This window comes from Carya illinoinensis, chromosome 1 (assembly GCF_018687715.1).
Source record: "Carya illinoinensis cultivar Pawnee chromosome 1, C.illinoinensisPawnee_v1, whole genome shotgun sequence".
In the NCBI taxonomy this organism is placed as follows: Eukaryota; Viridiplantae; Streptophyta; class Magnoliopsida; order Fagales; family Juglandaceae; genus Carya; species Carya illinoinensis.
Genome location: NC_056752.1, coordinates 14957226 through 14982783, shown reverse-complemented (window position 1 = coordinate 14982783; position 25558 = coordinate 14957226). Strand labels below are relative to the sequence as shown.

Below are 25558 nucleotides of genomic sequence, written 5' to 3'. Positions count from 1 at the left end.
CTCCACCAAGATGCTCAAATTTCAAAAAAAAATTTTTTTTTTTTAAACACACACAATCATTTAGCAGATATATTCACAAAACCTTTACCGGAAGATAGATTGTGTATGATTAGAAGAGAAATAGGTATGATGCATGTTATGAATATCTCTTAAAAGGTAGACCAGAGTTCATAAAAATAGAGAGATTTTTTTTTTTTTTTACATAAACTTGAGGTTCTTAGCCTCATGTTTGAGACGCTCATTCTCTTCATACAATATCATGTCATCCCTATCCATGGGAACTGGTAAGCGGAATGAAGAATCTAATAGAGATTTCAACTGTTTATTCTTCTGCTGAATGATTCCTTCCCTTGTGTGAGACTCTTGAACAATTCGTTGAAGTACAACAATTTGTTCTTTAAACCTTTCAACCTCATGGTTTTTGGCTTGTACCCGCTGGGAAAAAGCAACAATAAAGGATGAGTAGCGAGTCCCAAGACTCACCAAGTCGTAGATAGCATCAGAGTCTGACTTATTAGCCAAACTATTATTCTCTTGTTGCAACATGGCACCAATGGTAGTTGCAGAAAGGACAAGAGGTTGAGATGCAGAATGCCTCATGGATGGATTTAGAGAAATGTTAGAAGAATGAGCCATTGACAAAAGAATAGAAGGCTTAAAACGAGAATGTTGAAAGAATGCAGATGAGTTATAGAGATGAGAAGAAAACTTGATGCGGATTGGATAAACTTCAGGACTGATTTTATAGAGATAGCATAAAGAACCAGACGAGCTATCATCCAAGTCAAAGAGTAATGTGATTTTTTTCAGTGAAAATGACATTTCTTAGAAACTCGGAGCCTTCAATCTCGTTTGTCAACAACATCAGGCGATTTTTTTCAAATCTCCAACTACTCTTGTCAGGTCACGGACGGATCCAATTTTTTTTTTTTTTTTACTAATAAATTTTCAACAGAAAACCTTCCCCCCAACTAAATATGACATTGTCCTCAATGTTCAGCAATTGAATATTCGATGATGTATGTTATACAGACATGAATTGGAGCAAGATAAACACTGCAGAACATATATTGAGACGAAAATGATTAAACAGAGAGGAAATAATTCACCTGAGATACTCGAGTGCACACAAGGAGTAGATTTCTGTCAAAGTTAAAAACACAAAAAAACCAAAAGAAAGAAAAACCAAACAAACAAATACGGTATATACAATGAAGAATCAGAAATTAATTTTGATAAGCAGGATCCTCCAGAATAGTGGACTCAACCTCTGGAGTAAAATCATCCAAATATGGTTTCAACCTTTGTCCATTAACCTTAAAAACATTACCATTCTCTGGATTTTCTATCTCAATGGCCCCAAAAGGATAAACAGTTTGTACAACAAAGGGACCAATCCATCGGGATCGAAGTTTGCCAGGAAACAAATGGAGCCTTGAATTATACAACAAAACTTTTTGTGAAGGCTTAAAAGATTTTCGAAAAATATTTTTGTCATGAAAAATTTTCATTCTCTCCTTGGCAATACGAGAGTTTTCGTAAGCTTCATTCCTGATTTCTTCCAACTCATTAAGCTGAAACTTACGAAGAGAGCAAGTTTTATCCAAATCAAAATTAAATTTCTTGATTGCCCAGTAAGCTTTGTGTTCCAATTCCACAGGTAAGTGACATGCATTTCCAAAAATGAGTCGATATGGGGACATACCAATCGAGGTTTTAAAAGCAGTACGGTATGCCCAAAGTGCATCGATTAATCGTAAAGACCAATCTTTGCGGCTTGAGTTAACCGTCTTTTCTAAAAAATTTTTGATCTCCCAATTAGATACCTCAACTTGGCCACTAGTTTGTGGATGATAAGGGGTAGCAACCTTATGAGTAATACCATATTTTCGCATTAAGGCCTTGAAAGGCTTATTACAAAAATGTTTACCCCCATCACTGATAATGACTCGAGGTGTTCCAAACCTTGATAAAATATTTTCTTTCAAAAATTTCAGTACCACTTTGTGATCATTGTTTTTGCATGGAACAGTTTCAATCCATTTGGACACATAATCCACAGCTACCAAAATGTAGAGATTGCCAAAAGAAACTGGAAAGGGTCCCATGAAGTCGATACCCCAACAATCAAATATTTCAACAACCAAAATTGGATTTAATAGCATCATACTCCGGCGGGTAATACCTCCCAACTTTTGACAACGCTCACAAGTTTTACAAAATTCATGGGTGTTCTTGAAAATGGTAGGCCAATAGAAACCATATTGCAAAATTTTAAAAGCAGTTTTCTTTCCAGAAAAATGGCCACCACATGCCCCAGAGTGACAAAAAGATATCACACTTTGAAATTCGTTATTGGGAACACATCGTCTAATTATCTGATCTGGGCAATACTTAAACAGATATGGATCATCCCAAAAGAATTTTCTTACCTCCACAAAAAATTTCCTCTTATCTTGTTGAGTCCAAATGTGAGGAATTTCACCTGTAGCAAGAAAATTAGCAATGTCAGCATACCATGGCACTTGAAATATACCAAAAAGTTGCTCATCTGGAAATGTGTCTTTAATAGGAACTGTCTCTATAGAATCTGAAAGAACAAGTCTAGACAGATGATCAGCAACAACATTCTCAACTCATTTTTTATCTTTGATTATCAGATCAAATTCTTGCAGCAAAAGGATCCATCTAAGCAACCTGGGCTTTGCATCTTTTTTCGCTAAAAGGTACTTTAACGCAGCATGATCAGTAAAGATGACAATTTGAGATCCGATCAAATAAGAGCGAAATTTGTCAAGTGCAAAAATTACTGCAAGTAGCTCTTTTTCAGTTGTTGAATAATTCATTTGAGTACTGTTTAAAGTTCTACTTGCATAATAAATAACACAAGGCTTTTTGTCCTTACGTTGACCCAACACAGCTCCAACAGCATAATCACTAGCATCACACATAATCTCAAATGGTAAATTCCAATCAGGTGATCGCATAATTGGGGCTGAAATCAACATACATTTTAGCTTTGTAAAAGCTAACTCACAATCATCAATCCACACAAAAGAATTTTCCTTTGACAATAAATTGCACAAAGGTCTAGAAATTGTGCTGAAGCCTTTAATGAACCTCCTGTAAAAACCTGCATGACCTAGAAAAGATCTGATATCCCTGATGTTCTTTGGGATGGGCAATTTAGAAATTAATTCAATTTTGGCCTTATCCACCTCAAAACCTTGAGAAGAAACAATGTGACCAAGAACAATCCCTTGAGTGACCATAAAATGGCACTTCTCCCAGTTTAAAATCAAATTCTTTTCTTTGCATCTAATCAGCACTTTTTCCAAATGAGTTAAACATTCATTAAATGAATCACCAAAAATAGAAAAATCATCCATGAATATTTCAATGAAACGCTCTACCATGTCACTGAATATGCTCATCATGCATCGTTGAAATATAGCAGGAGCATTACAATGTCCGAATGGCATCCTTCGATATGCAAAGGTACCAAATGGACATGTAAAAGTGGTCTTTTCTTGATCTTCAAGAGCAATCTCAATTTGGTTATATCCAGAATAACCATCTAGGAAGCAATAGAATTTATGGCCCGCTACACGTTCAATGATTTGATCCATGAATGGTAGGGGAAAATGATCCTTTCTGGTGACAGAATTCAGTTTTCTGTAGTCAATGCACACACGCCAACCAGTAGTAACTCTAGTTGGGATCAATTCATTATCAGCATTCTTAACCACAGTCACACCAGATTTCTTGGGTACCACCTGCGTGGGACTAACCCATTTGCTGTCAGAAATAGGGTAAATGATCCCTACATCCAGAAGTTTTAACACCTCTGCTCTGACAACCTCTTTCATGTTGGGGTTCAGTCCACGCTGCATTTCTCTAGAGGGTTTAGAATTGTCCTCTAGATAAATCCTGTGGGTACAAATCAAAGGACTGATACCTTTGATATCAGCTATGGTCCATCCTATTGCCTCTTTGTATTCAATGAGAACACCAATCAATTTGCTCTCCTGAATTTCATCCAGTTTTGATGAAATGACCACTGGTAATGTCTCCGTTTGGCCTAAAAATGCATATTTGAGATCAGCAGGTAGAGGTTTCAAGTCGAGTTTTGGTGTTTGCACACTTGAGGGGAGAGACACGACATCATGAGGTGGTAATTCCTCAAAACGTGTTCTCCATTTATCAGTGTCCATTATAGGAGTAGATTCTAGCAAAAAATTCATAGATGCAAGCACAAAATCATCATCAAAATTTTCACCATGAACCAAACAAGCCTCAAGAGGGTCAGAAAAACTTAACAAATCAAATTTATTTTGAACAAGAGTTTGGATCAGATTTACTTCCTGCACATCATCATCATCACCAGGTTGTTTACAAATATTGAAAATATTCAACTCCAAAGTCATGTTGCCAAAAGAAATTACCATCACACCACTCCTACAATTTATTAAAGCATTTGAGGTCGCAAGAAATGGCCTACCCAAAATTATAGGAATTTGAGTACAAACATCAAAGACAGGTTCTGTGTCCAAAACAATGAAATCCACTGGGAAATAAAATTTGCCTACTTGAACTAGCACATCCTCAACTATCCCTCTCGGTATTTTAACTGAACGGTCAGCAAGTTGGAGTGTTACCTTGGTGGGTTTAAGTTCACCAAGACCCAACTGCTCATATACCGAGTAGGGTAGGAGGTTAACACTAGCTCCGAGGTCAAATAAAGCTTTTTCAATTCTAAAATTTCCAATCACGCAGGAAATTGTTGGACAACCCGGGTCTTTGTACTTAGGAAGAGAATTGTTCTGGAGGATAGCGCTTACCTGCTCAATGAGAAAAACCTTCTTCTGCACCCTCATCGTACGCTTCACTGTGCATAAATCTTTCAAAAACTTAGCATACGATGGAATTTGTTTGATTGCATCCAACAAAGGAATGTTGATTTTTACCTGTTTGAAAATTTCAAGAATATCAGCATTTTGAACCAACTTGTGAGAATGTTGCAATCTTTGGGGAAATGGAGTAGGTATTGGGGCTTTCACAGGCATATCTAATTCAACCTTCTCAAGTTCACCATCACTTTTGGAATTTAAAGAGTTGTTGGTCTCATCAACTTTCGTTGTTGAAATACTCTTATCAATTATTTTTCCACTGCGTAGAGTGGTGATGGACTTGGCATGTTCAAATTTTGAATCAGAGGGATTTGAATTTCTTACCTCAAATTTACTTTTGGGATTCGGCTGAGGTTGAGCAGGAAACTTACCCTTCTCTTGAGCATGCAATGCAGAGGTCAAGTCGCTAATAGAACTTCTCATCTCAGTAATGGGCTGCATTGTCTGAGTGTTGAAATTTGCTTGTCCCTGCATAAAAGCCTGTAATGTTTCCTTAAGGGTTTTCTTATGTGGAGGCACATAAGGACTAGAAGAAGATGGCCCTTGAGGATTTTGATTTGTATTGGATTCATTCCTCCAACTAAAGTTGGGGTGATTTCTCCATCCAGGATTATATGTTTCTGAATAATGAGAAGAAAATGGTCTCCTATAGGAATTCATGACATTTGCTTGTTCGTGCAACACCTCTTTAAAAGCGGGGATTGTTGGACAATCCTGAGTTATGTGTCCACTAATCTCACAAATGCCACAATTTTCTTCTTCTTTTTCACTGGCCTTAACCGGATTTACCTTCCTAAGTTCCATGGCTTCAACTTTTCTTGTCAGACTTGCTATCCTAGCATTCACATCATCATTTCCTTTAAGAACATACATACCTTCTTGAGACATGGCACTGAGTTTGGGCTTATTTGACCGATCAGAACGATTTGTGTTATCCCAAGATTGGGCATTTTCAGCTAACTGGTCAAAATAGTCCCAAGCGTCATCAGGATCTTTATTTAAAAAATCACCGTTACACATCATTTCTACAAACTGACGCATTTGAGATGTTAAACCTTCATAGAGGAAACTAATGGTGCGCCAAGTATCATAGCCATGATGTGGGCAAGTTAGCAACAATTCCTTAAAACGTTCCCAACACTGAAAAAATGTTTCATTTTCCTTTTGAGAAAAATTCATAATATTTCTGCGAAGAGTGTTGGTTCTATGAGTAGGAAAAAACTTTTTTAGAAATTCCCTTTGCATTTCTTGCCATGTGCCAATAGATCTTGGTCTCAAGGAGTTCAACCAATTCTTAGCTTTTTCTTTCAAAGAGAATGGAAACAACTTTAATCTAACAACATCATCATTGATAGTTTGGTTTTGTAAAGTTACACAAAGTTCTTCAAATTCTTTTAGATGCAAATAAGGACTTTTTGAATCCAAGCCATGAAACTTGGGAAGTAATTGGATTACTCCCGGTTTTAAATCAAAATTTCCCATATTTGTAGGAAAAATCATGCAAGATGGAGTACTTGTCCTTGTAGGTTGCAAGTACTCACGCAAGGTTCTCATTGGTGGATTATTTTGTGCCTCATTTTCTTGTTCATCATGAACACTACGATTGTCAACCATGGTATGAGAATTTTCAGAATCACCTGACAAAGTATTAACCAATTCTTTCAAAACAATTTCCTCTCTTCTTAATCTACCCGTTTGATCACGTTGCCACAAGATCATTCATCATAGAGGATCGAGTACATTCAAAAAGTAAAAACAAAATGCAAAACAAGCAAGAAAGTAAAAGAAAAAATTTTGGAACGAGATTACCAAATGGTATGAATATGGAAGCAATGTTACATGCTCTATTTTCCGTAAAAAAAAAATCATACCTGCAAAAAGAATATAAAAAACAATTAGCAAAAGATTACTAAATTTTTTTTTTTCTAAAAAAACAATTATCACATGTTACAATCCCCGGCAATAGCGCCAAAAACTTGTTGCGCTTAAACTCTGACTCAAATTAATGAACCAAAAATTTAGTGCAGTTTTACCTGCAAGTATACAAGTGTTGTAGTATCTTACATGATCGAATCCACAGGGATTGACTTTTGTGATAAAGGAAACAAATCCAGACAATGAAACGAAACTAAAAGAAACGTACAATCGAATATAAAGATATGAAGAAAGACTAAGGTTTCGAGGATCCGTTTAATAATTTATGATATTGTTTCCGATCGATTTACTTCAATTAAACTAAAATAATGATTCCGTTTAATTGGAAGATTTAGCATTTAAGATCAATAAAAAAAGTCGCTTATGATTGAGTGTGAACGATTGATAATTAAAACATTTACAAATCTATTTGAATACCACAGGGATTCCTCAAGCATTCACTGTATTCAGAAATCACAACGAATCAAGACGAGTATATAGATAATCAAAATATCCAATAATAAAATCTTTCAATCGATCAAGCTCGTAGAATAAATTTTATGTGGATCCGAAAACAATATTTAAATTATTAAACTTCACCTCTAACCTTAGTATAAAAATTTAGCCAAACATATTTATTACAAATACTATAGAAATCACATAAGTATTCTCCATTAAATAACTAAAATAAAACACAAGAAATACTAAACAATAAATAACAGAATTTGAAAAACCAGGCCAGCCACTGCCTCCTTCGGTTTGAACGACAACTCCCTCTCCTGCCAGCCAATTAAATCCAACCGACTCTCCCTTCAATCACCACTTCATGTTCCTCACGTCTCCTTCCTTCAATTACAACACAACACATCTCACCAACACATCTTCTCTCTCACCGACTCTCTTCTTCTAAGATAATTAATCAATAAAAGCAACCGACCTACACACCTCAACTCCCTCCCTTTCTTACGCATTCTGCCCCTCAACCCCTACACCGATTGCTCCCCACCTCTTTTTCAATTTACGTCCAGCAATATACATATATATAGCTGCTTCTAGTCGGTCCTCCTCACCATAATTCATTCCAGCACGTCTCTATTGATTTACACGGCTCCTTTTCTTTTTTTCTCTGCACGTCTCCCTCTCTACAAGTCAAGCACGCCTCTTATATTCAATGTACAATTCTCTCTTCAATTCAATACCTACTGCACCGACTTCTCTAAATTCCAGCTGACTGCACGGACTTCTCTCTTTTCAATTCCAGCACACAACTCTTCTTCCACTCACACGTCTCTCTCTATTTCCCACCGTTCAGCCACACACACACACACATATATATATATATATATATATAAATTCAGTGCATTCCTCCAATTCCACAACTCCACCAAATTAACACCACCAACTCCACAAGTTATTTCTTTCTCCGTCCAGCAATATATATATATATATATATATATATAAGTTGCCTCAATTCAGTCTCCAATTCAAGCATGGCACGGCACGGCATGCACTTCATTTTTTTTTTCACTTTAACTGCACCAACCGACACGAGAACTTCCAAATATTTGATTGATCTGCTTACAACGTTTACAGCACCAAATGTAACTTTCAGTCTTCCAAGCCTTATGATCACACTCCACCTGAAAATAAGCATAAACATGATATTAATCAATTAAAAAAAACACAACTCGTATTTATGCTTATTAACCATTTCTCTATCTAAAACCAATAATAGTGTAACGAAGAATTTAAAATACATTGGTTTTAAATAGCTAAACTATGCAATATTTCAGCTCAATCAACCTCGTTTGGTTATGCAGTTCAGATAAGATAAGATAAGATATTTTAAATAATAGTGAAATTTTTGAGTTAAGATGAGATGAAATGAATTATTAAAAAACGCGTATTTGAATAGTGAGATGAGATGAAATAGTTTTTATTTTTTAAAATTTCATAAAGGGGTGGTCCCACCAATGATTGAAATTCATTTAATAATTATTGGGTAACAGTTATGAATATATTAATAAAATGTAACTTTTATTATTAATTAATAAATCTATAAACAAATTTAAATCTCAACTTCTTTTTTTTTTTTTGTTGGCCGAAATTACTTTATATTCCCAAAAATTAAATATTCTTTGTTGAAAGATATTATTCTAATTATGACATATTTATTTTTCTATATATAGGAAATTCAAAATTTTTTATTCTAATTATAAATTAGAATAATTTTGATTATTATAATAGATAGTTATATGTATTAAAAGTGTAGTGTGGATGGCGTTGGTTTCATCAATTACTGGTGAAATGGTGGGTTTTGTGCAGAGAGGGAAGGGCGTGAACAAAGAGGAAGATCATTTGAAATGCGATGGGGGAAAAAAAAGGACTATGGGAAGCACTGAAGAATACATCAATTTTTACTATTTTATGTCAGACAGTAATTGTAGTGGTTGAAAAATCAGAGATTAGATAAAACTTTATATTCTGCCGTTTGGATAGGCAGATAAAACACACCATACAACTAAGATGAGATAGTTTGTATCTCATCTAGGCATCCAAATGGGGAGAATCTGAACGAGCCCTAAGTCTAATAAACTTGGGATTATGGTATATCATGTTATTTTAATCCTTTCTTTTTTAGCACAACACCTAATCAATATTGAATCAGTTGCTTTTAACCAGTCTTTGTTCATTCCCTTAGATGAAAATACGTATAAATAAGAGAGATGATTTAAAAAAAAAAAATCAATCATAGCTAAACAAATATTGTCCATAAAAGTAATTATGATTATTGTTATTATTTTTATTATTGCCAATAGCAATTCAAACTCGTGACATTCAATGAAGAAGCCAATTTCTGTCCTCCTCTCAATTATGAAATTTGAATCATTAAATATCTTTTTCTGCCGTGTCCCTACATATGAATTGAATGGAAAATGTCTCCATGAACCCCTCAACCTTTAATTATTTTTTGCAGCTGTTGTTTTTGACAAGCTTTATAAAAGTTGTAAGTCAAGAGCATTGTTTGTCCATAAAACTTCACCATTCAATTGGACATCTATGGATTACTCTCCCTTGAATTTTCACAAGAACCAACTTTGATGTAGTCATTAATTGTAAGAACACATCTTCTATAGGCATGTTATTTAATAAAATAAACTATTTTATATACCATGTTATTTTAAAAGAGTTTTTATTTGCATTGAATTCTTGATAATTAAAATAAATATGACTACCTATTGTGAAATGCTATTTTCTTTGTGAATTAATCAAAAATTTTCTTCTTTGATGGAGTAACATACATAAGTAAAATCTTGCTATAATTTGTCCAACGAAGACTGTTGTAAAAAACAATTAGTACGATACATTATTAATGTTTGGATTACTTCTCTACCAACCTTTGGGCCTCATTTGAATAGTGAAATGATATAAGATGATATGTGAATAGTAATAAAATAGTTTATAAATAATAGTAAAATTATTTATGAATAGTATTATTTATGAATAGTAGTGAAATTGTTTAAATTGAGATATTTTACAGGATTTTGATAAATGAAAAATAAAAGTTGAATAAAAATATTATAAAGTTGAAATATTGTTAGAATATTATTTTTTTAATATTATTTTTGTTTTGAAATTTGAGAAAATTGAATTATTTTTATTTTTTGTTTGGAAGTTTAAGAAAGTTGTAATGATTAGATAAAAAAGTTGAAAATTTAAAATTGAAAAATGTTTGTGTTTGTGGGATTTGGATATTGAGATAAGATGCAATGAGCTAAGATAAGATAGGAGGCTTTTACTATCCAAAGCCAACCTTGGAGCATTGGATTAGTTAAAATTCTAGTTAATGTGTTAATTAAGGATGTATTTTTTCTATTTTATCTAAACTATTTTAAATGTACCCCACGTTGGATTAGTTAGTTAGTTTTTTTTTTTTTTCAAATTATTAAAATATCATTACTTATATTGTGCCCCATGTTGTCAGGGAGAGTTAACAGTTGTTTTCCTTGAGCAAGAGAGAAATAAATAATTAATAGTTCCTCTATATACAATCTATTTCACACATAACTTGTGCACCCTAGATGGCGTGGTTGTAGTTTTTTAAAAAAAATGAAAAACACGAAGAAGACAACAAGATGACAAACGCAAACATCAAGCTCCATTTTTACCCGCATTTACACACTCTGAAATATGGGTTTCGAGACTATTCTACGGGCAAGATATGTGATGCTCAAAACTTCTAGACCTCCTTACAATATAGATAGCGCACTGCTGATATGAGATTCCTTCAATCTCCACCTTCTCCAACACTTCAATCTATGACTTGGGAACTGTTTTGGCTGATAACCCTAAAACATAATGATCTTCCATGGCTTGCCTTAATATTTGGGAATAATTAGGATGTAATGATTCTTCATGAATGCACTAAGAGACTCCAATAGTCACCCCCATCTCCAGAGCCCTACAATCCACATACTATATGTGTCTCAATGAGTCCCTCACACAGGTATAGATTCTATGTACCATGAACTCCCGAATTTTCAAAGGATCATGCATTGCACAGAGTATGTCGGATATGGTGGATCTCGACGTGCTTTTTTGTAGAATACGATCGTGCAAAACATGAAAAGTTTCCTCGAACATCTCGCTCTCTATGTTATCAATGTTGTTATTGTTCGTGGTCTTCTTCAACTATGGACTGTAGCACATGTATAAATGTTGCTTTGACCTTGACGATGAAAATTGAGAAAATCGAGACGGACGATGTTTCTTCTCCCCATGGCATTGCAAAGTCTAGCGTCCACAAGCAGTAGTAGAAATCAAAGTAGTCCATATTGCTTAAGGATAAAGAAGATGGACAAAGTCTAGTAACCGACAAAGAATGATGCTAATAATCTTGCAATCATTATAAAAATTACCGTGGCAAGCCAGGTCATTTTGCACGAAAATGACTGGCTTCAAAGTTTTCTAGTAATTAATATCTTTTGGCTATGGCTAAAGTGCCTCTCTAAATTGTTGTCTTGGTTAAAATATAATTCAATTTTAGCAACTTCTATGAGCTGGCAAAGCAAATCTTCCAAGGTACAAAGTAGTAGGGGTGGCAAATCTTGTTTTTAGGTCATATCAAGTCATGAATATTTAATTATATAGGTCAACCCAAACCCAACCCATTAAGTTAAATGTGTCAAAATCCAAACCCTAACTCAATCCATTTAGATAATGAGTCATGTTGTGTCATCTGTTTAATAATTAATTAAAAATACGTTAACATGACACAACTCATTTAAATCTATTTGTTTCATGTAAATGAGTTAAACTAAAATGCATAAGTCTTTTGACCTGATTAACATAACTTCATATAAAAATTAAAATCTATATTTATTAATAACCATAATATCTTTAAAAATATATATCAATATTTTTAAAATTTTAACATATAATAAAACAAATATTACAAACTATAGAATAACAAATATGAGCATAGGTCTAAAATTACAATCCCAATAATAAAAACGATAAAAATATAAACATACTGAGAAATAGTAATACTACAACTTAACAATAATAAAAATTTAATTTTGAAATAAATTCTAAACGGGTCAAAATGAGTTGATTTCATGTTAAGTAGATTGAGCCATTTATAAATCGTGATTTAATAGGTCATCCCATTTTGACCTGAACTTGTTTAGATCAAATCCAAACCCATTAATTTTATATCATATTCATGTTGAGTTTACAAGTCGTATTACATGTTACCACCCCTGCGCAAAAGTTAAGATTATAGACTTTTTCTTCTCTTTTCTTGAAGGTAGTTCCATAATTAGAATGGATGCGATCTTGCACTCCTTTAGTCACTCTAGCATAGGTTTCCTCGCGCTTATCTTGCAAACTCATAGTAAGATTCTCTTATATATTAACGTCTTGCTTGTTTTTACAACTTTTCAATTTATCTCATCTCATTTAATTATTATAATTTTTTAAAATTTTCACACAAAATAAAATAAACAATTTAACTTTTTTAAATTCTAAAATAAAAATAATATTAAAAATATATATTTTAATGATATTTTATTCAATTTTTTACTTTCATTTTAACTCATCTTTTTTGCAAAAACAAAAAGGGTTATTTGTTTGAAAAAATTACCGTTCTAAAGTCCATGTGGTTTTGATCTTTTAAAAAATGATACATGTGGTTTAGAAAATTTCCAAGTGGTATCCATAATTATGATCAAGTTTTAAAATGATCCCTTATCTATATATATATATATATATATATATATATATATCATGGTTTTGTTAGGACTTATTTGGATAGTGAGATAAGATGTAATGATTTTAGATAAAAGTTGAAAGTTGAATAAAATATTATTAAAATATTATTTTTTAATATTATTATTATTTTGATATTTGAAAAAATTAAATTGAGAATTAAAAAAGTTAAATTATTTATTATATTTTGTGTGAGAATTTAATAAAATTGTAATGATAAAATGATATATATAGTTTAGAATTCAAATGACCCCTTGGTCTCTTGACCGAAGATGCTAACATGTCGTCAATTGATTGGTACTGATGTAGCGATAAACGATACGCTAGTGTATATGATCTCCATGGAGGAACTAACAGAATTTTTCGAAAGTCAATTGAGAAAGTCACCAAAGTTTCCAATTAGCTTAAGCTCCTAGTTCGGCTAATCGTGCTCGTCCCGAATATGCTAAAATGACCCTCCAAAATCCGCACCGGAAGACGGAAATATACCAATTGAGAAGACGCCTCATACTGTTTTTATACACAGAATAGCTATTTTCCTGTATATTGCTTGTGATTAACGAGAACTTCATCTTGCTGGAAAAACAAAAGATTTTTCCAAAGAGAGAGGATGGGAATAATTTATAAAAAAAAAAAAAAAGAGAGAAACCAGACACACGGCGCAAAAACATAAAATCAAGAAAAAGTGGGATTCGCAACACCTACGTTATGTAGTTAACGACAAGGCAGGCTCTGGATGGGGACGATGATGCCAAATGACAACGACGAGACATCTTATTTCAGCAAATATATCAAGAAGAATATAAAATGTATGAAATCCCCGAGTGATGCGTTGCGTTCGTAAAGCAAGCCATAAGGCTAAACCACATACAAAACGGCTCCGACCCTAGGCTGGCGCCTGGCGCCTGGCGGTGTTTTTGTCTTAAAGTTAGACCTTCATCTTTAATTAATCCAACACCACTAGAAAATAATGGTTGATATTAACCAAAAATATAATAATATATGATTATTACAGTTATAAAAAAAATTCCATAAATTATTATTAATTTATATAAAACATTATATTTATTTTATAATATAACCTACTACATTAAACTATATTAATTTGTAAGTTTATTTTTATAAATTTTATTTGTGAGAGGTAATATTATTAAATATTTAATATTATTCAAAAAATTTATATTGACAGAAATGTAATTTATAAGATTTTTTTATGTGTTTATCTGACAAGAATTTAGCAGAATTTCTTTTTAATAAGCTATCAGCCTCCCAATAGGTTTTGGATATAAAGCAGCGATCAGGAAAGCCAGTAAGACCCCAAATCATGATGAACACTCTCACTGGCATTTAACATTTTCTTATCCCAAAACACAATACTCCCAAAAGCATTTATGTATCCCAACAAGATGTTAGATCACGCTGAGTATGCAGCAGCAGAGGCCTTCTCCTGCATGGACTCCATCGCCACCACCATGAGAAAGAAGAACAGTAAGAATAAAAGAAGGTTCAGTGATGAACAAATCAGATCATTGGAAACTCTGTTCGAGTCAGAGTCGAGGCTTGAACCAAGGAAGAAGATGCAGTTGGCAACAGAGCTTGGGTTACAGCCACGGCAGGTTGCTATATGGTTTCAGAATAAGAGAGCTCGATGGAAGTCGAAGCAGCTCGAACGAGAATACAACATACTTCGAGCCAATTACAACAACCTGGTTTCCATGTTTGAAGCTCTGAAGAAAGAAAGACAGGCCTTGGTTGTACAGGTATTTATTCACATATACATAAATATATTTCCATGTTGAAGAAATGATTTAATTGCAACTGTGCACAATACGAAGACAGACCCATTTCAGAATTCACACAGAGGCTTACAAAGATGGTTTCTTTTTAACAGCTGCAGAAACTGAATGATCTGATGCAAAGGCCACAGGAGGAAAGGCAGTGTTGCAGGCAAGAACCAACTGCAAATGGCATCCGAGGTGAATCTGACAATGGAGACACTGCCATATGTGAATATGAAATGAAGCCAAGCTTGTCAACGGAGAGATCAGAACATGGACTAGGTGTCTTGACAGATGAAGATGCCAGTACAAAGCCAGAGTACTTCGAACTGGAAGACGAACCCAATCTTCTGAATATGGTGGAACCTACTGATAGTGCCTTGGCATCACCCGAAGATTGGGGCAGTTTGAACTCTGAGGGTCTCTTCGACCAGTCTAACAGTAATTCTCAGTGGTGGGACTTCTGGTCTTGAATGAAGGAAAACGGTCATGGGTTATATGTATGCAAAATGTTCTTCCTTCGGTTCAAAGATTCTAGGGGGGTAGTGGAGCAAAATTATGGACAAGGAGAGGGGAGAAGCATCTTTCAGTGCAGCAATGGGTTTAGAGACTATGACTATGAATGTAGCTTTTTGAGACCGTTGGCACTCCACATAAAGAAATTCCATCCACACACTTTATGTGATTGCAAAAGCTTTGCTAATATTGATCTCACTTGACCCAATACGTTTCAATGTTTCTGTCTCCCATTGTTTGGACCTCGAAAAATGATTTGGAGGCTGGAGCTATGAAACTTCAAAAATATGAAAGGTGCTGTGGGGAGTCTCCAAAGAGTTCATACGGAGAGAGAGAGAGAGAGAGAGAGAGAGAGATGAACGAACAGCTGGTGGGCTCCAAAATAACAAATGTACTGGTTCAATTAGAATTTCAATGGAGTTGGTATCCAGGTTTTAAGAAAAAGATTTTAGAAGTAGTTTTCAATTATTGTGCCTTTAAAATGGTAGTGCATGCTTACTCAAAAGCAAAGAAGTTTCATGATGCATATGATCAATAAGCTTTGCCGCGTATGTTTGAGCCGCTAGAAAATGTAAAATTACTTGCAAATGATTGCATCAACAAATAAGTGAATCAAACTAAATAAAGATTATGAGAAATACTACCAAGAAAGGCAGGAGATTTCAAACTATAAACATGAGAACTACTTACATTCATCCACCTTGTTCTTAAGATAATGTTGAAAATATGGTAAATCAAATCTCCTTTTAATAGCACCTATGATAGCCCACAAGTGATAGAGAATAATACTTCACCAGGGAATGTTCCTTTTTTTCCCTCAGTAGGTGATACTAAAGAGCTTTAAAGGTATTCTAAATGACAGATAAGTACCATTATCACCATAGCCAATGCAAACCTAAATGGTGCAAAACTCGTAAGGATCATGAGCATAGGGCACTAAAAAATCTGAGAGTAAGAGAAAAGATAACAAGCAATCAAAATAAGAGAAGATAGTCAAGTGTTTTGGCCAGAAGCCTACATCAATTGGCAATCAGCAAGACAAAACTTGCACTCTTTCATGCATGGATGGGGTTTAGAACATCTGTGGTCTTGTGGATCCATTGAACAACCCCCTGAGTGACGAAACACTTGAGCTACTCTCCACTGAACCAGTCTATCTTTTACAACTTAACACGATCCTAAACCACTCAAAATCTATTGTTAGAGCTTGAATTCTCTGTAGTTTCCCCAGGAATTAATTTCAGTGGGCTTTCACCAACCTTGGCCAGTTGAGATAGGATTTTTCTTTTTTAAGAAATCAAAAGCCCCTGAGCAAGTTGACTTCATTTAAGTCCCCAAGGGATCTAAGAACCCACAAAAATTTATGGTAATGATATCTTTCTCAAAGTTTCATTTACTTTTGCTTCTAGATCCTCTGCCTGCTAGATTTTCTTCTTGGATTTGTCATACTAAGAAAAAGCCTTATTTTCTGTAAGGCAACTCAAAGAAACATGTCCTGGAGAAAAATCAATAGAGTCAAGACCTTCACATTAGATGTGAATAGTCATCAGAGTTTTTGTGATGCCATTTGTTCACTATCTGCTTCCAAGTACAAACATTGAATAGATAAGGGAAGAACTTCAAATGTCCCCCACAAATGAATGTGCAAACTCTTAGTGTGGATGGAAGAACCGAGAATGTTAATGCTACAGAGGAAAAATAAACGATCTGAATGACAACTGATTTTTCTGTGAAAGCTAAGTGATAACATTTATATTCTGTATCTGGTAAAATACTCTGTGCTTCTGCAATTCATTAGTATCATTGAATTAGGCATTAGAAAACTGCCTGACTGGTGTTGGTGCCAGTACATCAACTGAGCAGTCATAACAATGTAAGAAGCCATATTAGACTAGGAAACGCCATAATGACATACTCCATATCCTTCACTTTAATTTGAGGTGGCACAAGTTTTGATAAAAAAAACTTGCTGTTCTTTTTTCCTTTTTGTTTTTTCTTTTCTTTTTTTTTCTTCTTTTTTTTATATATTTGGGAAAAAAGGAGAGAGTGATATACATACTCAAAAATGTATGAACATGAATTTCTACTTTTAAAATGTTTCAGATATTTGAAATAATGTGAAATTATTGGGAATAGTAGAATAGAGCAATAGTTAAACAATGATTGACCAAATAACTTGAGGGCTTTAATAAGTAATAAGCTTGATGAGAAGGTTGGTCTGACATATGCAAAATTTTTCACAGCATCAGTATTCAGATCTTCATTGTCATTGAGTACTCTTAACCTTTTGCATGCAGCAAGACAACTGATTCACTAATTTTCCTTCTTCCAGATACAAATTTTCACATTCCATCCTCCACGGAATATCTACAGAAAACTTAAAATCTCAATTGATAATCTAATCAATTTACCAATATGCATTTGAATACACTGGAATAACTTACTCAATAAAGGACCAGCATGCACTAGCACAGTTACTATGAGACTCACGAACATTTTCCAAGAACTAATCTAGCTTTGTACTATAATTTCGGTTATCAAAGTTTAACTATCCAATTTTCCCTATGATTAGACCCTTGTGTGAGTTGCTATAACCTATACATTCACCTACATGCCTTCTCTTGGCCATTGATTATTCAACCATTCTAAAGTTCACTTCTCTAAAATTTTGTATCCTTTCAATCACGAAGTTAAATCAATGAATTCAGAAAAGTGCACCCATATATTCTTAACCAACATCATTCCAACTCAGGAAATGGATTTCCAACTACAAAAACCTCTCTTGCCAACATATGCTCTGCTTCAAAAAAGTCGGGTGGATCACTCTAAAATTTTCTTTCTTGCAACCAATCCCCCAACCATTACAAGGGCCTGACTCATTTACATAGAATTACTAATTTCAGAATATCAGTTTAAGCTAGGTGCAACCTCTTCAAACAAGACTATTTCTGCAAAAATTATAAAATATCTGGTTGGAGCTTATTTCCAGTTTTCCTTATGAGTCCATTTCATCTTCAAGTTGGTACTAAGCTTCAGTGGCCTATTCTTCTGCATCTTTAATATTCGTTTGTTTCCTGCCAAACTTTTAAGAGAACTCCAAGTGATTAACTCTTACAGAATATCAGATCTTACAGTATCCAAACTGGAGCATGTGCCTTAAATGATTTAGCTGATGGAAGGAGCTACGACATTCAAAGTTGTGAAATATATTCATCGACTTAAAATTAGAATCTAAGTGTTAAGATATAGAGTTGGGACATAGAATTTGGAATCAGCCAGTTCTACCTTGCAATTGTGGTTTGATATTTAATATTGACTCCTTAGAAGCTTATTAGGTAATTCCAACTTTCAAAAACCCAAACCTGATCGTGGAATCCTCAATTTCATCAACAAATAAGTTATTGTTCCTGTCAGATAGTTATCACTGGCTTCTGGAGTTGCAGCAGGTGAAGGACAGAGTGTTAAATAAAATTTAGTGGTCCTGCATTACAAGTGGCCCAAATTTGGGTGACTAAACTATTACCATTTTTACCATGTCTCAGAAGAAACAAGATTGGTTGCTCTTTTTCACAATCAGAACCCACATATGCATACAATGCCTCACTGCAAACCGATCAACAAAACATATAATAATTGAAATCAGAAGCATAAATCTCAATAATAAGTAACCATATACGATTAACCATGTAGTTGAATCCACAACTTTGGCTGAAAGCAAGAATTTACTCATCTAGCATACCTTTAGAATGAAGAATCATTGCTTCTGATAGAAATCCCATTTAATAGACTTAGCATCAGCAACTGTCAGTTCAAAGTCTTTACATAGGAAGTATAGCAATCACTCGAGCAGGTTCCTGCGGATTCCATCCTCCGGAAAGTAAAAGATGATGAAGGAGTCGATTTAATATAAAAGATACATAATGAAAAAAAATGAAGAAGAAAGATGCTCAAATGACTCGTCAAGAAACAAAAGTTAAGATCTCCTTATTCACGTCGATATTAGTGGCCCAGTGGGCCAAACACCTTGCCAATAATCTCCTATACATAACTTTCAGGAAACACAATAATAATTGTATGGTATGGATAATAATTCAAATTTGAGGACATGGAAGTATAGAAAAACCGAAGTTAAAATTTCAAACGAACAAGTAAGAAAATATGTACACCTTTCAAGAGTCTCAGGGTATTTATTTTAATTGTCAAGGAAAATTGGTGCATAGTTGGACCCAAGTCCACTCCCTATTATAACTACTTGCTTTTGACTAACGAAAAGAGACAAAAAAAAAAAAAAAAGATTCAAAGCAAAAGGTGTAACTAACTTAACCTTTATTGGTTCAATTAAAGTATTTTGATATGCCTTAAACATCTTCCAAACATGCATAAATCTCATTAGAAAACACACTAGAGAAGAAGATAGGTTGTACTTGACACTTGAGGAGAAGATAATAGACTATTATTATAAAATCGTCCCTACATGATCAAACTATTTACACAAACAAAAAATCATTTAAAATAGAGTAATGCTATATGCCCCTAATTTATACTACTCACTTTGTCCCCTTCACGAGGCATGCCATATGGCTTATTAAAAAATTTTAAAAAATACATATTCAAAACAAAATGGCATTCCAAAATACAGAAAAGAAAAAGATTAAAATTCTAGATTCCTTCTACCCTTTTATGTTTGTGTTTTTATTGTTTTAATGAATCACGTGGCACTACATTGTGATACCACATCAAGGGACAAAATGAGTTATATAAATTAGGGGCATAATAGAATGTGGTGTCACGTCAAGGGCTAATGAATTATATAAATTGAGGAGCATAATAGCATTTCTCTTTAAAATAGCTTATATTATATTTAATGATCATTTATAAGCAGAAGGTATTACCAAGTTATCGATAGTAGCTCAATAGAATTGTTTTGGTACCCATGTACTTGGGTATCTTCGCTTGTCTCCTTGCTATCCAACGAGATACTTGGGCAGTTTCTTATGTTACAAAACATACGTACGTTTCAGTATGGGAAAATTATAATAAGTATGTTTATTTTTTAAACAATACTTTTGGCAATTATTGTATTCTGGTATCCTTAATTGTAGTTCTCCCATTTTTTCTCCTCTTGCTTTTCATTATTTCCCCAAACTTTTCAGTCATTGCCGACCCACTAGTTAAGCGTGCACGTGATTTCTCCAATTATCGTATAGATTAATAATCTGAAATCAAAACGAAAAATTCCCATCCAAACCTACAAATTAATAATATTAAATTGAAAAATAAAGAGTTTGATCTGAATATGTCAAACCCACAAGCAATAATGTTAAGCGAGGTGCATGCTTTTACGAGCATTCAAAATACAACAACAATTCTTTGGTACTCGTCCCCGACGCTTTGGTGCTTGCCCTCCAGGTGCTCAGCGAGCACTTTGCTTTTCCACGATGCTTGGTGTAGTCGCAAGCTTCTTGCTCCTTCACATTGTTGGCCTAGGATTTAGCACTTTTGCTCTGTCTAGTACTCTCCTATGAGGCGAGCACTTTTGTGCTACACGATGCTTGCCTGGTAGGCTAGCACTTTGCTTTCCCAGATTCTCGTTTGAGGGTGAGCATTTTTTCTCTCCCTATTGCTTGCATGGTAGGCGAACACTTTGCTTTCCTTTTGCTCACCTGGAGGGCGAACTTTGTTGAGCTCATCGTGCTCATCTAAAGGTGAGTACTTTGCTTTTCCACAAAATTTGCAGAAGTTGGGAATTTCAAGTGAGCAACATGGAGAGTAGAAGTACTCACCATTTCAACTTGCATCATGGAAATGGAAGTGCTCACCCCTTGGTGAGCAAAAGTGGTTAAGATGATATAGCGTTGTTATAAATTATGAGCACCAAGAAGAACAAAAGTGCGAGCACCAAGGAGATGTTGTATCATTTGGGTAAGTAAAAGTGATAATTTAAGATTTAAAGTGGCAAGTAAAGGGCATGGTCAGCACACAGTCCACCCGCACATGGGCTATTAAGGACAAGCATTAAAGCTCGCCCTAAATAACAAGCATGTTGAACACTTAGCCCCCAAGCACTATATTTTACCCTGAGCAACCAGCATGGCGATGGTAGGCATTGTGCCCGCCCATTTCAAAAATCAACAAAACTCTTCTCGAGCAACAAGGTACCCTCACAGGCGAGTAATGAAACTCACCCCAACAATGAGCATAAGAAGATCAGCATAGCGAGCACCAAGACAAACACCCAAGCTACCAACATGCAGATACTTAAGTCGGTCATGCTCTAAACTCGTTTGAATAGAAACAAAAATAAAAGAACAAGGTCCAAGCATCAAGCTCACTCCCAAGATAACAACAATGGGCAGCCTACCTGCTTGCAGGGACAACATTGGACTAAACCTCCTTGAGCTCTCTTCATGGAAAAAGCCCACCTACTCACAACGGATTAATAGGACGAAGAAAGGCCACAATGTGGGAAATTACAATAAGAAAAACTCCATTCACTATCCATTTTCTCCTCATCCTCTTATCATCCCATGATGTGGCATTAGATGATAGGTTCATAAGTAAAATATAATCAATAGTCTCCAATTATCTAATTTCACATTATAGGATGATGAATAACATTACTCTTACTATAAAGGCAAAAAAATACATAAGGCAGAAAAATAAAAAATTGTTGGAGGGATCAAAGTAAAGATATTTTGAGAAACTACTATCTCACGAGTTGAGATAGAGAGTGTGCTTTCATTCCATATTTATAGTAACATATACAAGCTAATCCATCTATGAAAAGTAAACAAAATATAGAAAGAATGCTATACAGAAAAATAGAAAGATACTAGATTGAATACACAGCTAATCAGGCTACTATATACAGTTGACAGGTTGATTTTCTTCCTAAGTTTAGACATTAGTTGACTTGAGTAGATTGCTGAGATAACTTGGGAAGGTTGCTAAGATCATGTGCTGTGTAGCTTGATTGAAGAACAACTGCTTGATTTGTGTCATCATTCCTTATTTTTCCCCCTCAAACTTGGATGTGGAAAAGAACAAAGATCAAGTTTGTTACGCAACAACTTGAATTGATTTTTGAGCAAATGTGTGGTGAAGATATCTGCAAGTTGAGCAAGAGAGGTAACAAATTTTGTTTCCAAAGAGCCAAGTGCCGCTCTTTCCCTGACATAATGGTAATTAAGTTCTATGTGCTTTGTTCTAGCATGTAGAACTATATGCTTTGTTCTAGCATGTAGAACTAGATTGGCTGTCATATATAATGCATTCGTGTTTTCACAAGGGAGAGATCGGGTGTTTTCAGTAAAGGAACTCCAGGGTCTCTGAGTAGAGTTGAAATCTAGGTTAATTCAGCTACAGTGGTTGCCATTGCCCTATACTCTACCTCTGCACTTGATGTTGCAACTGTTGGTTGCTTCTTTGCATTCCATGAGATGCAATTGCTTCCAAGAAAAGTGCAATAGCCTAAGGTGGATCTCCTTGTTGTTGGGTAACCTGCCCAATTTGCATCAAAGAATCCATATAGGTCAAGTAAGCTGCTGGGCATGATGTGAATGCCTAATTGTGTAGTGCCTTTCAAGTATCTGAGGATCCGTTTGACGAGCTAAAAATGATACACTGTTGGTGCTTGCAGAAATTGACAGACATAGTTCACACTAAATGACAAGTCTAGTCTTGTAAATGTGAGATACTACAGACCACCTGCAAGACTTCTATAAGTGGTTGGATCATGAAACAACTCTTCAAAAGCAATAGGTTGTCGAGCTTTGAAAGGCATAGGTGTTTACAAGGGTTTGCACTCATGTATATTGTCCCAAGTCAATAAGTCCATGATGTACCTATGCAGAGAGAGAAAGAGATCAGTACCAGCTCTAAGAACTTCTATTCCTAAAAAATGATGTATAAAACCCTTTTATTGAGAATTGTTTGCTAAGCTGAGAGATCAACCACTAAATCCTCTTTGGATTATCACTTGTCACTACCATGTCATCTACATAGAGTAGAAGAATAAGGAGGCCTTGATTTGAGTGGCATATAAAAAGACTGGGATCTGCTGAGTTTGAGTAGAAACCAAGTTATAATAGAAAGTCACTTAACCTGTCAAACCATGCTCTTGGAGCTTGTTTGGGGCCATACAATGCTCGTTTTAACTTGCACACATGCTGAGATTTATTTGGATCTACATATCAGGTGATTGATGCATGTAAACAGGAGTGTTATGCAAACCATGTAAAAAAGCATTCTTAACATCTAATTGATGCAATTTCCAATATTTAATTGTGGCAAGGGTAAGAACTATTCTGCTGTTAGGTTTTACCACAGGTGAAATCTTTTTTGAAAAATCCACCCCATTAACTTGACTAAAACCTTTTGCAACCAGTCTTGCTTTAAGTCTCTCAAGAGTGATATTTGCCTTTAGTTTAGCTTTATAGACCCACTTGCAACCAACTACAATCATTCCCGTAGTTTTTGGAACCAATTCCCAAGTGTAATTTTGTGCAAGTGTAGCTAGTTCTTCCTCCATGGCAGCAGGATGTTTGAGTGTACTTTTGATGGACTTTGGTTCAGAAGGAATAGGAGCCAAAGCATGCAAGTTGGCATACCGAGGATTAGGTTTATGAATACCAAACCTACATCTAGTTTGCATAGGATGTTGTGGAGGAGTTGACTGCTCAGTAGCTTGGACAGAAATGAGTGGTGGGGAGAGAAATAGACTAGTTGGTTCCGGAGTAGAGGCAGAAGCCATAAGAGGTGAGGAGGAAGTGATCTCAGTTTGAATGGCTAAAGGGAAGGAAATGCATATGCAGAAGGCAAAAGCTACTGTGCAGGTTCTTTAGTGTAATCCTGGTGCCATTCAGTGAAGGTTGAAAGTTCCCCCTCAAGTGTGTGAGAGTCATAGAGTAATGTTGGTTTAGAATAAGGAAGGACTGACTCATCAAACACAACATGCCTTAAGATGAAAATACGACCAGTTGGTGGATAAAGGCATTTGTAGCCTTTGTGTTTGTTACTATAGCCAATAAAAACACAAGGCAATGACTTTGGTTCAAGCTTATTGGACCTATATTCTCCAAGATATGGAAAACATCTAGACCCAAGGGTTCGAAGTATGCTATAGTCAGGGTGTTTAGCATAAAGTCTGAAAAATGGAGAGTCCGTGTTAAGCACAGGGATTGGCAATCTGTTTAACAGGAAAACAACAGTAGAAAAACAATCTAACCAGGAGTTAGATAGGAGTTTGGAATGACACATCATAGTCAAACCTAAGTTGGTAATACTTCTATGTTTTCTTTCTGCTTTGCCATTTTGTGCAGGTGTTGTTGGACAGGTAGCTTGATGAATAATGCCATGATTTTGAAGGTATGCAAGAAGTTTAGTGTCATTGAACTCACCTCCTTCATCAATTTGAAAGACACGAATTTTGGCAGCAAATTGACATTGTACAAGCATATGAAGCTGAATAAAAGCATAACGTAAGTCAAATTTATGCTTAAGAGGAATCAGTCAAGAAAATTTTGTGGCTTCATCAACAAAAATAGCATAGAATTTATACTTTTCCCTAGAAGAAGCAGGAGCTGGTCCCCATAGATCACAATGAATTTTTGCAAAAGGAACATTAATAGTATTGGTTCTAGAAAGAAAATGCAACTTGTAGGCTTTTCCCATTTGACAATTAGTACAAATTAGTGTAGACACTTGTTTTGACTCAAGATTAATAAACTTTTTGTTACAAAGAAAGTTTAAAACTCTTGAGTTTGGATGTCCAAGCCTTTGATGCCAATGTGCTTTATTTGTGGATCAAAATCTAAAAGAATATAAACTCTCATTATTCTGAAAACTCGAGGCAGCATCAAAAGTGTATAGACCCTTCTGGTTTTTGCCTGTTGCCACTATTTTCTGTGTTACCCTGTCCTTTATTACAAAACCATATCCATCAAACTCAAATTTCGAAGGGTAATCAGGAGTCAACTTGCTAACAGACAATAGGTTCTTTTTTATGGCAGGTACTATAAGCACATCATTTAAGATAATTTGAGATTTAGAAGGGCCAACCATGGCCTGACCAACATGTGTGATAGGTAATACCTACCCATTACCTACCATTATACCATCATGACCTTTGTAAGGAGTCAATAAGTGAAGAATACCTTCATTTGTTGTCAT

General features: G+C 34.9%; 1 protein-coding gene, 1 long non-coding RNA gene and 1 other non-coding gene across 3 annotated transcripts; 2 read left to right on the top strand and 1 right to left on the bottom strand.

Moving 5' to 3' along the window:
• Window positions 1-6000: 6000 nt before the first annotated feature.
• LOC122293663 lies at window positions 6001-6104 on the top strand. Its single transcript, XR_006237331.1, has one exon. It is a non-coding gene; the product is annotated as a small nucleolar RNA R71 (small nucleolar RNA).
• An 8381-nt stretch (window positions 6105-14485) lies between these two features.
• Window positions 14486-15575, top strand: LOC122311713 (homeobox-leucine zipper protein ATHB-12). Its single transcript, XM_043126352.1, has 2 exons — window positions 14486-14854; window positions 14986-15575. Exons 1-2 carry the CDS (start codon window positions 14486-14488, stop codon window positions 15343-15345), a joined length of 729 nt encoding a protein of 242 aa, XP_042982286.1. The 3' UTR covers window positions 15346-15575.
• Window positions 15576-17551: 1976 nt separating this feature from the next.
• On the bottom strand, window positions 17552-19521 carry LOC122311720. Its single transcript, XR_006242850.1, has 2 exons — window positions 19128-19521; window positions 17552-18991 (listed from the first exon to the last, which is right to left on the bottom strand). It is a non-coding gene; the product is annotated as an uncharacterized LOC122311720 (long non-coding RNA).
• Window positions 19522-25558: the final 6037 nt, after the last annotated feature.

Excerpts from the sequence above, each read along its gene's own strand:
- LOC122311713 (XM_043126352.1), top strand. The coding sequence starts at position 14,486 with ATGTATCCCAACAAGATGTTAGATCACGCTGAGTATGCAGCAGCAGAG. Across the intron at positions 14,855-14,985 it reads GACAGGCCTTGGTTGTACAG|CTGCAGAAACTGAATGATCT; the intron begins GTATTTATTCAC and ends TCTTTTTAACAG.